This window comes from Ananas comosus, linkage group 2 (genome assembly GCF_001540865.1).
Source record: "Ananas comosus cultivar F153 linkage group 2, ASM154086v1, whole genome shotgun sequence".
In the NCBI taxonomy this organism is placed as follows: Eukaryota; Viridiplantae; Streptophyta; class Magnoliopsida; order Poales; family Bromeliaceae; genus Ananas; species Ananas comosus.
In genome coordinates this window covers 11,640,481-11,658,443 of record NC_033622.1, presented here as the reverse complement: position 1 = coordinate 11,658,443, position 17,963 = coordinate 11,640,481, and the positions used below count along the sequence as shown (strand labels likewise).

Below are 17,963 nucleotides of genomic sequence, written 5' to 3'. Positions count from 1 at the left end.
CTTATTTTTTAGTGTTCTTGATGACATATAAAAAATAAAATTTTAAATTTATAATTAAATTTAATTTTAAACCAAATCTCTTCTTATTTTGATGGGTTGTGGGCTACAAATAGAAATTAAAATTTTATATTTAAAGTTATGAACGGAGAAAAAAAAATTGTAAGCACAGTCTTCTCCGTGCCGGGGCTTCGGTGGGCCCACAACGCGCGAGTTTTCTTTTAAATTTAAAGCTTGAATTTAAATGAAATTTAAATTTAAATTGAATTCTAATTTTTAATTTCAAAACTTATTTTTTTTTTGATTTTGATATTTCAATTATATATAAAATTTATAATATATATGATTTGGAAATCAAAAAGAAAGCTCTTATTATCGTATGATTTTGTGGTTCCCACATTCCATTTTTCTTTTTAATTGAGGGTCAATTGTACCATTTGTTCCAACCTTTGTACAATTTTTACTTTATTCTAATATTTTTTTTTTTTTGCAAACACATACTTCAAATATTTTCAAGAATGACTAAACACCGAACCCTAAAATCGGACTTAGATTAGATTCTCAAGTTGTGGCCGCCGTTTGCTGTGTAGGCCATGTCTCGACAGTTTTTTCCGAATGAGTCGTCGGTAATATATATATTATATATATATATATATATATATATAATATATATAATATATATATATATATATATATATATAATTAATATATATATATATATATATTAATTTTAATAATAATAATCTACTATAATAATATCTTCCCACCGCATCGCGCGGACCCTTAACTAGTTTTATAATTAAATTCAAACTAAAAATTAAATATTAAAAATTTACATTAAATTTTAAAATGATGTCAAAATTTTAAATATAATTTTTTAACGAAAATTAAAATTTGAAATTAAGTGGATAATTCAAAATATAAAACTAAATTTTGATTAATTCAAATTCAAACTTAAAATTATAATTATAATTTTAATTTGAGTCCATAAAATTTAAATAAAATAATTTAAATTTACATTTAAATTCATAGATCAAATTTAAAATATTTAATTGAATTTTTTTAATTTTTTACTTCAAGTTCAAATTAAAATTAAATACTTCTGAGTGAAGATAGTGTTTACCTCTATTTTTTTTTCTCTTTTCTTTGCTTTCCTGTAATTTTGCTTTTCTTCCTTTTTTTATCTCTCAGTAATTTTTGTGTTTGTCGCTTCACTTCTTGCCGAGGCTTTGTTGCCTAGTCTATACTGCTTAATTTATCTTTTAAATAAATAAATAAATAAAATAAATAGCGTGCTATATTTTATTTTGTAAGAAAAGATAATTTTATGTTATTGTTTGAACTATTAGTTAGGATGCTTTTTCTTTTTTTTAAAAAAAAATAGATTCTTAGCATGTGCTATACGTGCGTACGGAAGGAAAAAAAGGGCTTTTTTTGCAAATAGCCCCATAAAAAATTTTATTTTCGAAAATAGTCCTGTGTAAAAATTATTTGCAAAAATGGCCCTGGCCCCGCCCCGTCAGCGCCACGTCAGCGCCACGCGGGCGGGGCTGGGCCAATTGTATAAGTTGAACACGGTGAACCATTCACCGTGTTCAATACAAGATTTTTGTATTGGACACGGTGAATGGTTCACCGTGTCCAATACAAATTTTTCGATCTTAGCTATTTTGATTCACCGTATCCAATACAAAAATTTTATATTGAACACGGTGAATGGTTCACCGTGTTCAACTTAACCATCTTGCCCAGCCTCGCCCGCGTGGCGCTGACGTGGCGCTTGCGTGACGGGGCCAGGACCATTTTTGCAAATAAATTTTTGACAGGACTAATTTAAAAAAAAATTTGTAAGGGGGCTATTTGCAAAAAAAGCTTGATTAAAAATGGCAAACCATTCACAAATTCACAACATCCATAGATGATGAACGATTTACCGCATTTAGATGCGGTAAATGATCTAAATACTATAAATCGTTCACCATCTATAAACACAGCGATTGGTTCACTATATTTATTTATATTTCCTAATGTACTCAAAGGCAGGATAGCCTACCTCTATCGGTATGTCCATGATAGAGGAGGACCACTGTGTATATATCAAGAAAACAAAGAATGGGATTTTGTTNTTTTTTTTTTTTTTTTTTGCTCCGTTCGAGACCTGCGTGTTGCCTTACCAATATAGTTTAATTTACTATTTTAACAAATAAAGTGACTAACGTGCTATTTTTTTCTCAAAAAAAAAAATTTATGCGTGCGTTATACATGCAAGCACAAAAGCAATTTTTTTAAAAATTTTGGCTATATCTTTAGTAATACTATTTAGAATGTGAAGTTATTTATCGGTAATAATCTAAAAATTCTTCAACTTTCTAAAAGTAATGCAAATCATTAATATATAATTCTCGTTGAAAAGTTATATGAGGTGTTGATCAAATAGTAAAATTACTGTGAATTTCTATTTGTTACGTATGTTTGCTAAATACTGTGTTAGTTAATTTTACATACTATTCTCGTACAGACGAAAATTATAAGTAGCCCAATATAGAAACACTGAGCTTCTAAAAACGTTACAATTCATCCAACTGACATGATAAATTATTAACAAACTTCTTTTTTTTCAAATATAAAATATAAAATATATATATTATTTATGAAATATTATAAGTCGGTGAAATGAACAATCCTTTCAGAAGATCCTTCAAATATATCATCAATATAGAACAATGCTACGTACATGCATGTAGGCCTAACGTATAGATGTGAGATTTACATGCCAGCCTTAGAAAGACTAAAATCTCATTAAATTTTTTCTTAAATACTAAAAATCTTGAAACATTTTATATGTATATTTTTTTTAGGAATAATTGCATACAGCTTCCTATAAATATATCGAATAGCAGATATATATATTCCTACATAGTTTAAATTTTTAAATTTATCTCTTAAAAAGTCCTAACGGTTTTAAATATACCCCTCTTGTTAGTATTCGATAGAAAATTATAGTTAACCATAAATAAAATGTTTAACTTTGTTTAGTGAGTGAGGTAAATTATTGTTTTTTCCCCTTTCATATTATACCTTCCTCTCAATTAGAAGCCTAGTAATGAAAAAGCCTTTTCTTCTTCCTCTTTCTCTCTCTCTTTTATGCTAGTTTTGAATTCGTAACTAGTGTTTCTTGATCTCTATTCATCCACAATGTGTGTTGCTTTGCTCCATGTCGGGTGCCAGGGAATCCATATTGGATAGGTAAAGAAATAAAAAGAGTGAGCGGAAAGGTAGAGAAGATGTTGCAGTAATGATGGATTTGATTAGTTTTTATAAAGAAAGAAAATGACAATTGAAAATTTTTTAGAAGGATATTTCAATACGATTCTAGCAGTTTTGATTTTTAAAAGGACATAATTGTGATGCCAAAATTGACATTTCATTTATTTTTTATGAAAAAATAAATAGTAATTTAATGATAACAAATCAGATGGACAAATATAAATATTACTGAACTCTTGAATAGAAAAATTTGAAAACTTAAATTTTATAAGAATATATTTAATATTCAATATGTTTACAGGAAACTATACGAAATTATCCCTATTTTTCATGTAAATGTAAATCATTACAAATAGATTATTTACTAGTATCAGGGAACCTTCTACAATATCTTAGAAATTAGACAACTACAACTACGTGACTAGACATAATAATGCCTATTTATATCGGAGGACACTCGGTTTTGAGTTATCCTTTTCTGATCTTGATATCATGTCCATCATGCACGTATCATTAATTATTTCGTTTGGGACCACAAGTGTTGTATATTATTAATTAATATATATACTGGTTCTTTGCTTTGATATTTTTGGGTAATGTACCCTCATTTGCTTCGGATATTTTTATTTTCACATATTATAATTCAAAAAAAAATATATTTGATTTTGAGTTTATGTTCATTTTACCGTAAGAATCTTCTATCATTAAAAAGAAAATAAAATAATATTTTCATAAATTAGAGAGCTGCAAAATGCAAATTACAGAATAATATATTATATATTATTATGTGGGTTGAAAAACAAATGTTACTTTACTGTCCTCAAATTATAAGGCACATGACACTTTGGCCCTCAAATTAAATAGAAGGTAAATTATATTTTTGGCCCTCAAATTATGAGGCACGTGACACTTTGGCTCTCGAACTTTAATTTGATATAATTTATTACTTGAACTATATATGAGGCACGTGGCACTTTTGCACTTTTGAATTGCAATAACATCCTACTTGATAAAATAACAATAATTAAGGCATTATATTACTTTGATATTATAATTCATTAATATTTATTCAAAAAAAAAGAAAAGTAAGTACTAGTAGAATAAGTATTTAAATATACAAAACATTCATTTTATAAGGAATAACGATTTTTTTTAACGGTATATTAACAGAATCTAATTCTAGTAGAGATATATCTCAAAGATTTGAAACTTAATAAAGATTTTTTTTTGAAATAGCAAAGTTTTAGAAGTCTTGTTTTCATATTATCACTTTAAAAAATAAATAAATATGAAAGCTGGAAATTTTATAAAGATTCCTAACCTATTGCCCCATATTTAAATAATAAAAAGATAAAGTGAAGGAATGCATTAAATAAAAAGGCAAATTGAAGTTTATACTGCATTTGTGCATATGCCAGAAGGTGAAGTAATGAGCGACAAAAAAGTTTAGAATGCATCAGTTACATAATTGATAGGATATTTTCAACTAATAAGATTATTTCCTTAGATTCGTCTATCTCATTATGATTAATAAAAAAATAATTTTACTATATTTTTCTTTTTTAAAAAAATAATATTTTTTTTTTAAAAAAAATGATTAAGTTGTTTCTGATCATAACCTGGTATATATATATATATACACACGACACAATAAACTTTCTCCTACAGTACAGCGTTTGATGATGCATGGATCTCTGAGGAGGAAAAGGAGAGGAGCTACCTTTGAACCGGGCAGCAGAACCATGTTTATATGTCATGTATTGCCTGCTCCGGTCGTTGCAATTTGCAGTCTGCTGTTTTATGATTGCTCGGAGCATGTGCCATGATTGACCACACGACGCTCTTACTGGTCAGGCAGCCGCACAGGACAATGCAGAGAGAGAGAGAGAGAAAGAGAGGGAGAGAGACTGCCTTAAGCCTTTATTATAGAGTATAACAGTTCTTCGCGTCTAAGTTCGAAACTCTTTATTCTTTAATCGATCAGAAAAGTAAACTTAAATTAAATAGAAAGATATTAAATTAAATTAGAGTATGGTTAAACTCGAATTCAGGACAGCATGTTTTGATATCGTGTTAAAAGATATAAAATAACTGTTGTTCTTCGAAATACTAAGTTATCGAAAAATGGTATTTCAATATTTATATTTCAATCTCACTTTGATTGTCTCCTCACTCGATCGAGTGCGTTTGTATTACCAGTATAATTTTATATTGTATTCATTAAAAGATCACCTTTTTTTAATAATTTTATAAATTATTTTCTAACGAAAAATTTTAAAAAATTGTTAAATTTTTAAACAATAAGATGCACGATTTATATTCTACTAATATGTGCATTACGTACGATTTTTCTTGCAATTATATTCTCTACCACTAGAAAAATTTTAAAATATAATATTTATATTGCTGATACGGTGTTCCCAATCAATCAAAAAACTTTTATAGGGTTCACCCATTCATCATAATTTTTTAAAAAAATATTTTTATTATATTTTCTCACAAAATAAGAGATATAGATTGGCCGAGGATAAATAATATAGTGTAAATGTTACACAGTAAACTTCATCCACACCACTGCCTACAAATCGGCGGCCACTGCAGGAGGAATTCTGCACTATCACACTTACAACGCATCATCAATAATAAGCCAATCATCTTTTTTCTTTTCAAACAAAAGTACAATAAAAATACTTTTTTATAATCATGATGGGACAAATATCTTTAAAAGGAGATTTTTGATTGATTTGTTACGCCACGTCACCAATATAACCGTTGCATTCTAGAATTTTTCCCACTGCGGCCCATGAAATGCTTTTGTCCCTTAAAACATTGATGCTATTAATACCTTAGCAGTTTCATATGGTGCTGTTAGGTCACCTTTAAAGACACATTTATTTAAAAAATATATAGTATTTAATAAATAATAAATAAAAAATATGATTAAATATTTAGAATACATATTATATTCGACCATTAAATTTTTTTTAAAAAAAAAGATAAATTATCTCGTTAGTCAATATAGTATCCTACTAAATTATATATCTCGGATCATTTAAGAAGTAAAAATTGACTTCTAATTGCCTAACTCATAAGAAATCCTTATTCCAAATAAATTACTATCGAATAACTTATTTTAGGTCAAAAAATGTTGGAACAAATTATTTGAAGATAACTTGTTATAAACATTTTTTTCCGTATTATTGAAAGTAGAAGTTTGAGTCTTTGCTCCTTTAAAGATCTTCCGATTTATACTTTACTACGACAGCATATCTCATTTACAAGATAATTTATTTTATTCTAAAAAAAATTAAAAAATAAAATATAATATTTCATTCACGACACTAATCACACTCTTAATCTATCAAATATACTCTCGCCTCAGTAATTAAGCAAATCAAAAAAAAATGTTCCAAATAAAATACTTGTACATCCCAAATAGAGTCTAAAATAGGGCCAATTAATGAAACTTCTCCACATAAAATTACTTACATTAAAACTGATAAAATTCTTTTATATAAATTCTTAACATATTTAAAAAATATATATAAGAGCAACCGTGGGAGCTTTTTATCAATAATTTAAAAATCAGGTGAAATCAGTCGCTTCGATCGGTCCAATTGTGACTCAGTTTATAAAACAGTTCGGTCCAGTCTTTTAATCCAGATATGTTAAAACACTGTTTTAAATCATTTGAATTGGCGGTTCAATCATCGAACCCGTTAAAAAGGATCTGGTTTTGAAAAAAGAAACTAAAGGATAAATCACATGTTGAATTATCAAACTATAAGATGGGTGACATTTTGATACTTATACTTTTATTTATTATAATTTTTAGCTCGAATTACGATCAATTCTTATATTTTAATTTAGTTAACTTAATATTAATTAATACATCTCAAATATAAAATGAATCTAATAATATTGCGATTGATAATGTACAAATAATTAAAATATTATATTATTTTTATATCAGTGATATATCAATATTTAATCAAATAAATTATATAATAATATAATTTAGTTATAATAAATTAAAATTTAAAAATTAAAATGCCATTCGCCTTGTAGTTTGAGAATCAAACGTGTTATTTACCCACAACCAAACAAGGGGGGAAAACACATTTACACATTAAAAAAAAAAATTTTAAAAAAAAAACATTTGTTGGACGGACCCCCCCAACTCGAGGCCACGAAACGTAGCACCAGCATCCGTCAGATCCCAATCAGAAGGTTGTCGGCATCCGAATCTGACAAATCCCATTAGGATGCATGATTGCAAGATCTGGCACATCCCATCAACTCACTTTGACTCCTCCGACCCCTCCCGACCCCAACCCCAAACACAAACACGTGCATTAATTACATTGCCGTGTAAAGAGGGAGAATCATACGAGAGATTTTCTATTAAAAGCCCTCTGATCGGATTCGGATTCGGACCCATCCCCTACTCCGCGACTCGTCGCTTCAACCTCTGCAGCAAACCTGATCTGCACCGTCCGACCGCCGCGCTTCGGACGGCGCTGATCAGGCCCACGGGTCGTAGCCGGTGATTCCGGTGGCCGAGTACTCCCGCCTCGTACAAATTGCCCTGTCCCCGCGTGAGCTCAATAATTGTGGGCGACTCCCGAGGCGCGACGTGTGTGAGTCCCTCCTACCGGCGCTAGCCGGTTCTCCGGTTTTCTCTCCCGGCCTAATGCTGATTCGAAAAATTACTGCGTGCGCCCGGTGTATAGAAGCAACTCATACACCGCTACGTATAAAATAATAAAGGCTTCAAAATCAAAATTAACCCTGGTATCTTTTCGAATTGAATCCGGCATAAATTAAATTCGACGCGCAGGCGAATTTTTTATTTCCGCTGTAATTATAATTTTAAGAATTAAACTCAACTTAAAGATATGAAATAATTTGATTTCAAACTTAAAACTTCTTGAAATATCACTCACTTAGTTTTTAGCCAACTATGTATATATTGTATACGCCACATCTATTACTATTTATTATTTCTCCAAAATCTTGCCACATGGCAACATTCTCTTCAATGTTGTTGGTTGTGAGCTCCACCGATTTTTTTTTCTTTACTTGAACAGAACCGGATTGTCAAGTATGATGCAAGAAAGTAAGTAAAAAAATAAATAAGATATTTTATAAATTTTGAAAGATATATAAGTAATGACACCAAATTTTTATGGCATAAGATTGATTGCGTTGGTTATTGGCGGCAGCATCTGGAGGTGTTGGACAAACCACTCCTTCCAAATCTGCCAATCGACCTGCCGAATCAGTACCGCCGGGTAGGTCCAGCTATTCGTAAAAAAGCTAATAAAAGTAAAACAGTAAAATCCACACACACCCACACACCCACACCCACAGTTCCCCTGAAAAAATCATAACAAAAAAAAAAAAAAAAAAAAAAAAAAAAAAAAAAAAAAAAAAAAGGAAAAGAGAAGTGGACTCTTCTTTGGCCACCACCCAAGATCACATATTTGATAGCGGAGGTTGTGTGGGCCCCACAGCATGGCAGCAAGTGGGATTGATCAGGACGTAGTTTGGTGACCCGAAATTACTCTTTAACATGTTACTGGAGTCGTCGTTTATTTTATTTTATTTTATAAATAAATTTAGTTGAAAATATGAATTAATTAGTATTTAAACTTGAATTTATTTAAAAGTTTTCAAATTCAGACGTAAAAGAAATATTGAATATAAAATATATAAATACATAGTTTCAAATTTGAAAGATAAATGATTGTTTCATAAAAATTTCAGCTATGTTTATTTCTAAATGATAGATCTTGTTCTAAATAGTTTAAAAAATTTTCTAATCAAAATTCAATTGATTTGAATATCTTTACACTGTTAAACGAGAAAATATTTCATATCGACCATTAAAATTATAAATTTTGAAACCCTTTGATCATTAGATTAATAATGTTGAAAAAATTTGAAATTTGGTTTCTAGATACATCAAGTGGTATAGATCATATTTAACGATTCCGATTGTTGATTTGAAGAGACTCATCATCGAAAAAAAAAAGGGTGGTAACGGAGCCCATTTTGCTATCGATAGTATTCTAGCTCAACTCTCTCTCTCTCTCTCTCTCTCTCTCTCTCTCTCTCTCTCTCTCTCTCTCTCTCTCTCTCTCTCTATATATATATATATATATATAAATTGAGCTAAAATATTTTTAGAAGCACCATCTCTTTGGTGCTTCTAAATTTTTAGCCCTTGAATCTACTTCTTGATTATTAATAATCTTTGGATTAAACACTATTCCACCTACTACCACCTACCATCATCATCCTAATCCTACATTTCTTCAGCAAAAGGTTAAAAATTTAAAAGTACCAACTCTTTGGTGTTTTTGAAAGTATTATATATAGCTCAACTATATGTATATTTGGTGCTTCTAAGTTTCTAGTTTTTGGATCTACCCCTTAATTATTAATAGTCTTTGGATCAAACACTATTCCACTTACTACCATCATCTCAACTCTGTATTTTTCCATCCAATAGTTAAAACTCAAAAGCACCACCTTTATAATACTTTTGAAAGTATTCTAACTCAACTATATATATATATATATATATATATATATATATATATATATTGAAAAATAGAGGGAAAAAATAAGAAGTGTCAACTAGGATCTAATAAATCAACAGAGGAACTTATTAATGCATGGGTGCAACACAGCACACACGGCTTCTTTAGTTCCACAATAAATGATTGTGCTCATTTATAATGCTGCGACAAAGCACGTGACCACCTCAGGCCGTAGTGATTTAGGCTTTATAGTTCAGGGAGGTTTCCTCGTGGATGCTGTGGCCATGATTGTAACAACAACTACAACAGTGTTTTGTTCATAATACCTAGCCACATGCATGGTTCGTACTCGTCGCATATATAGTAACTATGAAGCTAGCTTAGGTATTTTGTAATATTTATTTCACGTATATCTGCTGAGGCCTTTATAGTATATATAGAGAAATTAGGTTACTGCTACGACGTGTTATTTTTAATAGTATACATTGGAGCACGTTGAAGCACGTAGCAAAACAAATGAGATTGGTCTAGCTTGGGAACATCATAAGCAAATAGAAAGACAAAAGATATGATATCTAAAAATAGGGAAATGAAATTAAAATAACAACCAAGTCAATTCAAAACAAAACTTTGCAACCAATTACTAGCCCCAAAATAGTGTTAAATTTCGATTGAATAACTTTGGAATGCGTTTACCAATCCCTAACAATTGAAGAAATTAAATGGCATTTGCATGATTGTGAACTTAACTGCATTATTTTGTTCTTTTACTGATTCAAAACAATGATTGAAAATTAAAGATGGTCTCTATATGATTATGAATTTAACGAAATTATTTGGTTTCCTAAAACATAGTGGCAATATTGTTGTCAATGAAATTATATTCTATCATGTTGTGAATTTCAGCCACATATTTCTTCAATGATCGATTCCCTTTGTATGAAAAATTTGTTAAGAGAAATGAAGGAGATTATCTCTTCCAGCATGATTCGTGTTTCCTTTTTATTCGCATATTTCTTTCGTACATGCCTGTGACATGATTCACAATTGGGGAAGCACCATTTCAATGTTGTAGCCAACACGCAAAGCAAATGACGACACGCAAATATAAATTTTAAGAAAAGAATCAAGCGATAAAAAACAATGAGCAATTATCAAGCGCAACGTCATGTATTACGATTATGCGATATCATGGTGTTAATAGTTTGCATATTCACTTGGTATTGTTAAAGGTGATCCATCATTTCTACACATGTTGGCTAATATAGTCAACCCAAAATAAATGCACCATTAATGTTTAACTATGAAATTTCATTGTCAATTGTTGAGGTTTTTGCTACTAATAATTGGTGCTAACCAATAAGAGGAAACAATGAAGAATACATAATGACTGATTCCATGAATTTCAAAGTGTATGATTTCGACTTAATTAATTGTCATGTTAAGTTAATGAAACACAATTACATGAACATCAAAAACAATCTTACATGAAAATTAATGTTATGCTATGTTCTTAGAATATTATCTCTTGATGTTTTTCCTTTCATTTTGAGATTCGACATAATACTTTTCAGGATGGAGGCTATATTTTCAAAAGACTAGATCACATATATCTATTTTTCAAAACTTGAAAAAAAAAAAAAAGAGATTAATTCTTTGACATATATTTAACCAAATTATTTTTGTGGAGGAGATGTTGATTACATTACAACCATATCCACCAAGCTATGAGCACTGTTTTTCAATATTGTAAAAAGAAAGAAAAGTCCATTCAACTCCATCGATAGATCTCCTCTATTTAACACACACAAGATTTGGCAACTAAGATATATATTTTCTTTATTCTCATCACTATTAAAAAGTTGAATAAAGAAAAGGTATAATATTTGTCAGGTCTCATCTCGATAAGCAATAGCATTTTATGTATAAAACTAATATATAATCAGCTCATAAATGTTTATTTCTATGCAGTTTTTTCGATATCACTCAAATGTAAGATGTGCATAGGAATGCGCACTATATATATATATATATNGAAGGCTCCGTGCTTCCGATAGCATAGTAGACGCGCTCTATATATATATATATATATATATATATATATATATATATATATATATATATATATATAAAAGACAAGATCACGATATTTCTAATTAGTATCGATCACATGTATCATTAATATTCATGTCTGATGCATATATGGTTCACCTAGAAGGATCGATCTTGTCTATATTTAGTGTTATTAATCAAGGTTTTGTGCGTATTATTAGAAAATTGTTAACTAACTAAGGTTCACATGAGGAAATTCTCCCTTTGAGAATAGTTTGGTTTCCAAGATGCCAAAAGTTTTCAATAAGGTTAATATTCTTAAGATAGTGGGGCGGTTTATTCCCTCAAAAACTTCGCATTGGGGCGGCTTATTCCTTCTAAAACATTGCATTTGGAAGAACATTCATGGCGCAAAATAAACTTTTCTCAGAGAGTTCGAGTAGGGGAGGCTAACTAAAGATGGTGTCCACATTCTTACTGAACCTATCTATATAAGTGATATTAATTAGCTTGCTCTTCTGAGTGTGAAAATGTAACTCAAATATTAATTAACTTGCTTAGAAAGTTAATACATTTTCATTACATCATGAAGCCAATGAGCCAAAAATAAATAGTACACCAAGTTGTACATACTTGAGCTTCAAATGAAGAGAAAATGGGAGAATAATTCACAACTAAAAAAAAAAAAAGAGGAAATTGATATTAAGAAAGCTACGTTTGCTAGCGACGAAGGCTAAATTACACTCTTGGTCCTCAAACTATGAGGCCGTGACACTTTGATACTTAAACTTTTATGTGCGTCAATTTCTCGATCGAATTTTGTAACCTATTGCAATCAAATCTCATAACCTAATTTAGTTGACTAAATATTGACGTGTTATTAATATAAAAATAATATAAAATTTTAATTATTATCATGTCATCAATCATAACAGTACTGTTATGACCACTTTCAATTAGCATCACATAAATACTTAGTCAACTAAATTAGATTGTAAAATTTAATTATAATAATTAAAAAAATTTGAGTAAAAAATTATAATTAATTAAAATTTTATATTATTTTTAATATATATATATATTGAGAGAGAGAGAGAGAGAGAGAGTTTGTCTACAGTATTTTTTAAAAGCATCAAGCACTCAGTGCTCACAAATTTTCCACCCTTAAATCTATCCCTTTAATCATTTTTACTTTGTTAGATCATACTATTCAACAAATCACTACTCAACTCTAAAAGACCACTATCATCCTAACTGCATATTTTTTCATCCAAGGGTTAAAAATCTAATAATATTAAACGCTTAGTATTATTATTAATAGTATATAAATCTAATAATTTATTACGTATAGTATTGTTACAACATTGATCCTACTCTCGACCTTTTCTAGAAGTACTCTTTTATTAATTAATTGGTGGCGGCCAAAGAAACAGAAAGCTCCTCCACCATTTCATGTTGTTCACATGTTGGCAAACGTACAGTTTTGAGCCCAATTTCTGATTGATTCTGTCATAAGAGTACATCCCTATATTGACTATTAATGAAGCGCAAAGATATTTTATTTAAAACATTTAATGTTATCAAAGATTCATCATAGCCAACTACAGTTTTAGATTTTTCTTTTTTTTTTTTTCTCCTAACAACAGCAACAACAAAATTTTACTTTGAAAAATTATTTTTCTAAAAAAAAAAAAAACCAAAATCCTAAAAATTTGCTTCAAAAGAGATATCTGAGGATTTGGCTTAATTTTCACTGGGGCCGTGGGTGCTACAATACATATCAAAAGAGCAAACAGGCAGAAATGTAAGTCCCAGATGATGATGACGATGATTAGCATTATTATTATTAGCATTGTCCCCCTTGTTTTCTCTTCTCACTAGTAAATTCTTATAATAAGTAACCCCATTATTTTACACCATTTTATGCCTCCTTTTTCCGGGTCACGTGTAATTTTGTCAACGGTGGGTTTGTCGGTCAAATTCCTCTTCCTCCCCCAACCCCTCTCTGTGTCTTTAAAACCCCCTTCTCCTCTCTCTCCCTCCCCCTCTCTCTCTCTCTCTCTCTCTGCTTAAGACACACAAAAACACACACAGAAACACAACACACACACACACACGCACAAGCAAACACATGTACTGTAACATGGAGCTTGGTTTGAGCTTGGGAGAGGCTCCAACAAAGCCAGTGGTTGTGGGGGAGAAGGGTTTGGTTAAGGTGGGGAAAGGGTTGGGTTTGGAGCTGGGAGTTGGGTTGGGGAGAAGGGAGTCAGAGGAGGAGGAGTTAGAGGAGGAGGAAGAGGATGGAGGAGCGAGAACCAAAAAGGGAGGGGAAGAGAAGCTACATGGACCAGCTGGGAAAAGCGCCTCACATGAGCAGTTGATTCGGCTGAGCCTCGTTCCTTCTTCGGCTCCTCCTCCTCCTCCTCCTCCTCCTCCCCTGCCTCAGCAGCAAAAACCCGTGTTTCCCTGGGCTTATGAGAATAGTAAGTAAGAGCTTAAGAACCAACAAAAAAAAAAAAAAAGAAGAAAGGAAATGATTCGTATGTATATAGCTTGTTATTTCACCAACGTTTCTATTAATTTTTCTCCAGAAAAAGTTTCCCTCTCTCTCTCTCTCTCTCTNCGGGGTACTTCAGATAACATGTTTTTATTTTTCTTCATCTACTTCCTTTTTTGTTTGATAATAGAACTTGGACTTGATTCATAATTTATTTCTAATAAATAGTATTTTTCTTAGTTTGAAAAAAAAAAAATTTAAAAATAATTTTCTTCTTTTATTTCTTCCTTTCTTTCTCTTTCTTTAGTTTCGATCCAAGCAAGAGGAAATTTTGTTTTTCTTTTTCTTTTTTCTTTTTTTGGCTCTCCATCCAAAAGGCTTGTTACATATACTAATCACTAAACTAGAAAAATACTATTTATTCCCTCCCTCATTATTAAGATGCAGATTTTACGCCCATCCATCTAGGAATTTATATTATTTTTTTATTTTATTAGCTTTTGGAACTTGGAAGGCTAAGGTGTAAATTTTATATATTTTTATATATAGAGATATACAACATACAGATACACAACATACAGATATACAGACTAGCACTGCCCCTGCGGTTTTGATAATCTTTTTTTTCTTTTATGTGCGTTTGTGTGTAGGGAATTTAGAAGCAGGTTCAATAAGAGGGTTTGATGTGAACATGGCGCCGTCGGAGTCGTCGTCGTCGGAGGAGGAGGAAGAAATGGTGGAGGGGGCGGGTGCGCCGACGTCGTCGTCGCCGCCGCCCAACAGCTCGGTGTCGTTTCAGATGGAGTTATCGGGGCGTCGCGGGCGGGGCAGCGACGAGGAGGAGAACGGCTCGCCGAGGAAGAAGCTCCGCCTCTCCAAGGAGCAGTCTGCCTACCTCGAAGAGAGCTTTAAGGAGCACAGCACCCTTAATCCGGTATGCTGTATTTCTATTCTATTTCTTTTTTATATAAATATTTTTGTCCAAGAAAAAATTTTGTAGGTAAATTTAATGAAGTATGTTCATCAGCGAACACAAATTTTAGAGTCCGGCTAGAATATTATCGATAGTACCAAGCGTTTGGTACTATCAAGTTTTTTACTTTTAACCTTTTAATTATCTTCACCCGCTGGATTATACTATTCAATCAATAACCCACCCAACCGTAGGAAGCCCACATCATTCTAACCGTATATTTTTTCATACAAATGCCGAAAATCTCATAGCACCACTAGTTTGGTGCTGTTAATAGTATTCCAGCCTAGTTCGAGATGTTTAATATATTTTCAGTCCTATACGAAGAGAGAGTTATGTTGGCAACACGTACTAGCGAGCAAATACTGAAAAGTTAGGGGAGCCGCGACTATCTAAAGAAAGAAAGTTGAATTAATACCGAGGACTATTAAACAAATATTGAAAAGTTGAGAGGGCCAGAGCTATCTTGGGCCTACCCAAACCTCCTGCTTATCATTATGTAGCCATGTAGATGTTGAATATATAAACATTACCATCGACTGCTCTGTTTCTGATAGTTGTAGTTTAGGCAATTATTAAAGAACAACAATTGTTTCATATAATAAAAAATTCTGAGTTTGAGTTCGGCCACATCATTCTTTGAACTACGGTTATTTTATATAATTTAATGTAGACAATTACAACAAGAAATAACAACAATAATAAATTTATTTTCGACGTTAGTTATGATTTAATTATTTGTTTGGAATGTATTTTGAACAAATAACTATTTTTTAAAAATTATTTTTATTTCTCATTAACTAATAAATATTTAGAATTTTCATCCAAAAAAAAAAACAACAATATTGTAGTGTTTTTGCCAAATAATTATTTGTCTTTTTTTGTTGTGTTGATTTATGGGATGACAGAAGCAGAAGATTGCTTTGGCGAAGCAGCTCAACCTGCGGCCCCGACAAGTGGAAGTCTGGTTTCAGAACAGAAGAGCCAGGTACTCCTCATACTACTATTTGTGTTTTTTAACTTATTTTGTTTTATTAATTTTTTGTTTTGTTCAATGTATTTTTTTGGCTTAGTGTTCTATTAATGGGTATTAATTCGGTTAAAATATGTTGTAGGTGGGCTTTTGTTACAATATTTTAAGGCTAATTAATTTTATAAAGAAAAATCCAGGGTCCTCTTTTCATTAAATTTAACTTTCCCTCCTGATTGGATCTAATTGTAATCTAAGAACACCCACTTATCAATCTCACGCAATACTTCCATTTTGATTAATTGTTCAACTATTGATTACTGTAAAAGTTTGAGTTACTATAGAATGGATATCTTAATGTTTTCAATGTTCAATTCTACACATATTTGGACTCGAGACTTTTTTGACGAGTCAGAGACGAGAATTTATATTAAATTTATTAAAATTAAATAAGATTAGATATTTGTTAGGATTAGAACTCAGAATTTTTCTAACTTTCATATTATGTAGAAAACATTTGATTAGTCTAGAAGATAATTAAGCAACTAGAGAAGTACGTTAAACATGTTGGATTTGATTCTAATTAATCGATTGAAAAATAAAAAACAGGACGAAGCTGAAGCAGACGGAGGTGGACTGCGAGTACCTGAAGCGGTGCTGCGAGACGCTGACGGAGGAGAACCGGCGGCTGCATAAGGAGCTCGCAGAGCTCCGCGCGCTGAAGACTGCATCCAACCCTTTCTACATGCACCTGCCTGCCACCACCCTCTCCATGTGCCCTTCCTGCGAGCGCACGACCTCCTCCTCCTCTGCCTCCCGGCCCTCGCCGTTCGTGTCCTTTTTCTCCAAACCTCCCTTCCACCCTCTCGCCGCCGCGCACTCGATGGCGTCGCCCCGCCAGCCCTCGGCCACCTCATGAACCGACGTACCCTGTGGCGCGTCCGTTGCTGTAAATACATTGATGGATTTTGAACGTTTCTCCTTTTCGTCTCTTAACTGGGTTTCGAATTGATAGATAGTGAGCAGGTCAGTAGTGATAGTGTTAGCAGCAGGATTTAGTAAATCGGTTGTTGTTTCAGGTGTAGAATGTAAATTGATTAGCACAATCTGAGCCGTCTAAGATAGGTTTTTTGGGCTGTGACTGATGAAATCTGTGTTCCAATGATTTGTAGGGTGTAATTGTGAGAATGGGTCTTTTAGAGTATGACCTATCATAAACAGAAGATGAACCCTGGTACACTATAAAGCGGTTATGTGTTATATGAGATTGATGAATTATTCAAACTATGATGAGTAGGTTCTCATTGTTCTCTGTTGTGTCTCCATCTACTACCCTTTTATGGATTGTTCTATTCATGTTAATGATAATTGGACAGTAAAGATTACATCTGCACTAATTCGATCACCAGCAACAACTGATTTGTGAAGGAGGGAATGCCCTGAAGTTAGTGCTCAAAATGAATGATCTTCCGCAATATGTTTGACTGTTTGGCCACGCTTTTGCTTCATTGAAATTCTCTTCTGAAGAAAAGTACTTCTTCGGAAGAGATTCAACAGCATCATGATCAAACAGGTTCTAAACCTACCGGTTTCAATCCCCTGTGATGCCCCGTATTATTTGTCGACTTCGTATACTACTTTGGTTTAATTGGAAATTAT

At 31.7% G+C, this 17,963-nt stretch overlaps 1 protein-coding gene across 1 annotated transcript; it reads left to right on the top strand.

Moving 5' to 3' along the window:
• On the top strand, positions 13,922-17,594 carry LOC109725368 (homeobox-leucine zipper protein HOX11). The gene is made up of 4 exons (XM_020254531.1): positions 13,922-14,347; positions 15,012-15,295; positions 16,243-16,322; positions 16,914-17,594. Exons 1-4 carry the CDS (start codon positions 13,996-13,998, stop codon positions 17,221-17,223), a joined length of 1,026 nt encoding a protein of 341 aa, XP_020110120.1. The 5' UTR covers positions 13,922-13,995; the 3' UTR covers positions 17,224-17,594.

Coding starts and splice junctions, on each gene's coding strand:
- LOC109725368 (XM_020254531.1), top strand. CDS start 13,996: ATGTACTGTAACATGGAGCTTGGTTTGAGCTTGGGAGAGGCTCCAACA. Junction 14,348..15,011: donor TCCCTGGGCTTATGAGAATA/GTAAGTAAGAGC, acceptor GTTTGTGTGTAG/GGAATTTAGAAGCAGGTTCA. Junction 15,296..16,242: donor AGCACAGCACCCTTAATCCG/GTATGCTGTATT, acceptor ATGGGATGACAG/AAGCAGAAGATTGCTTTGGC.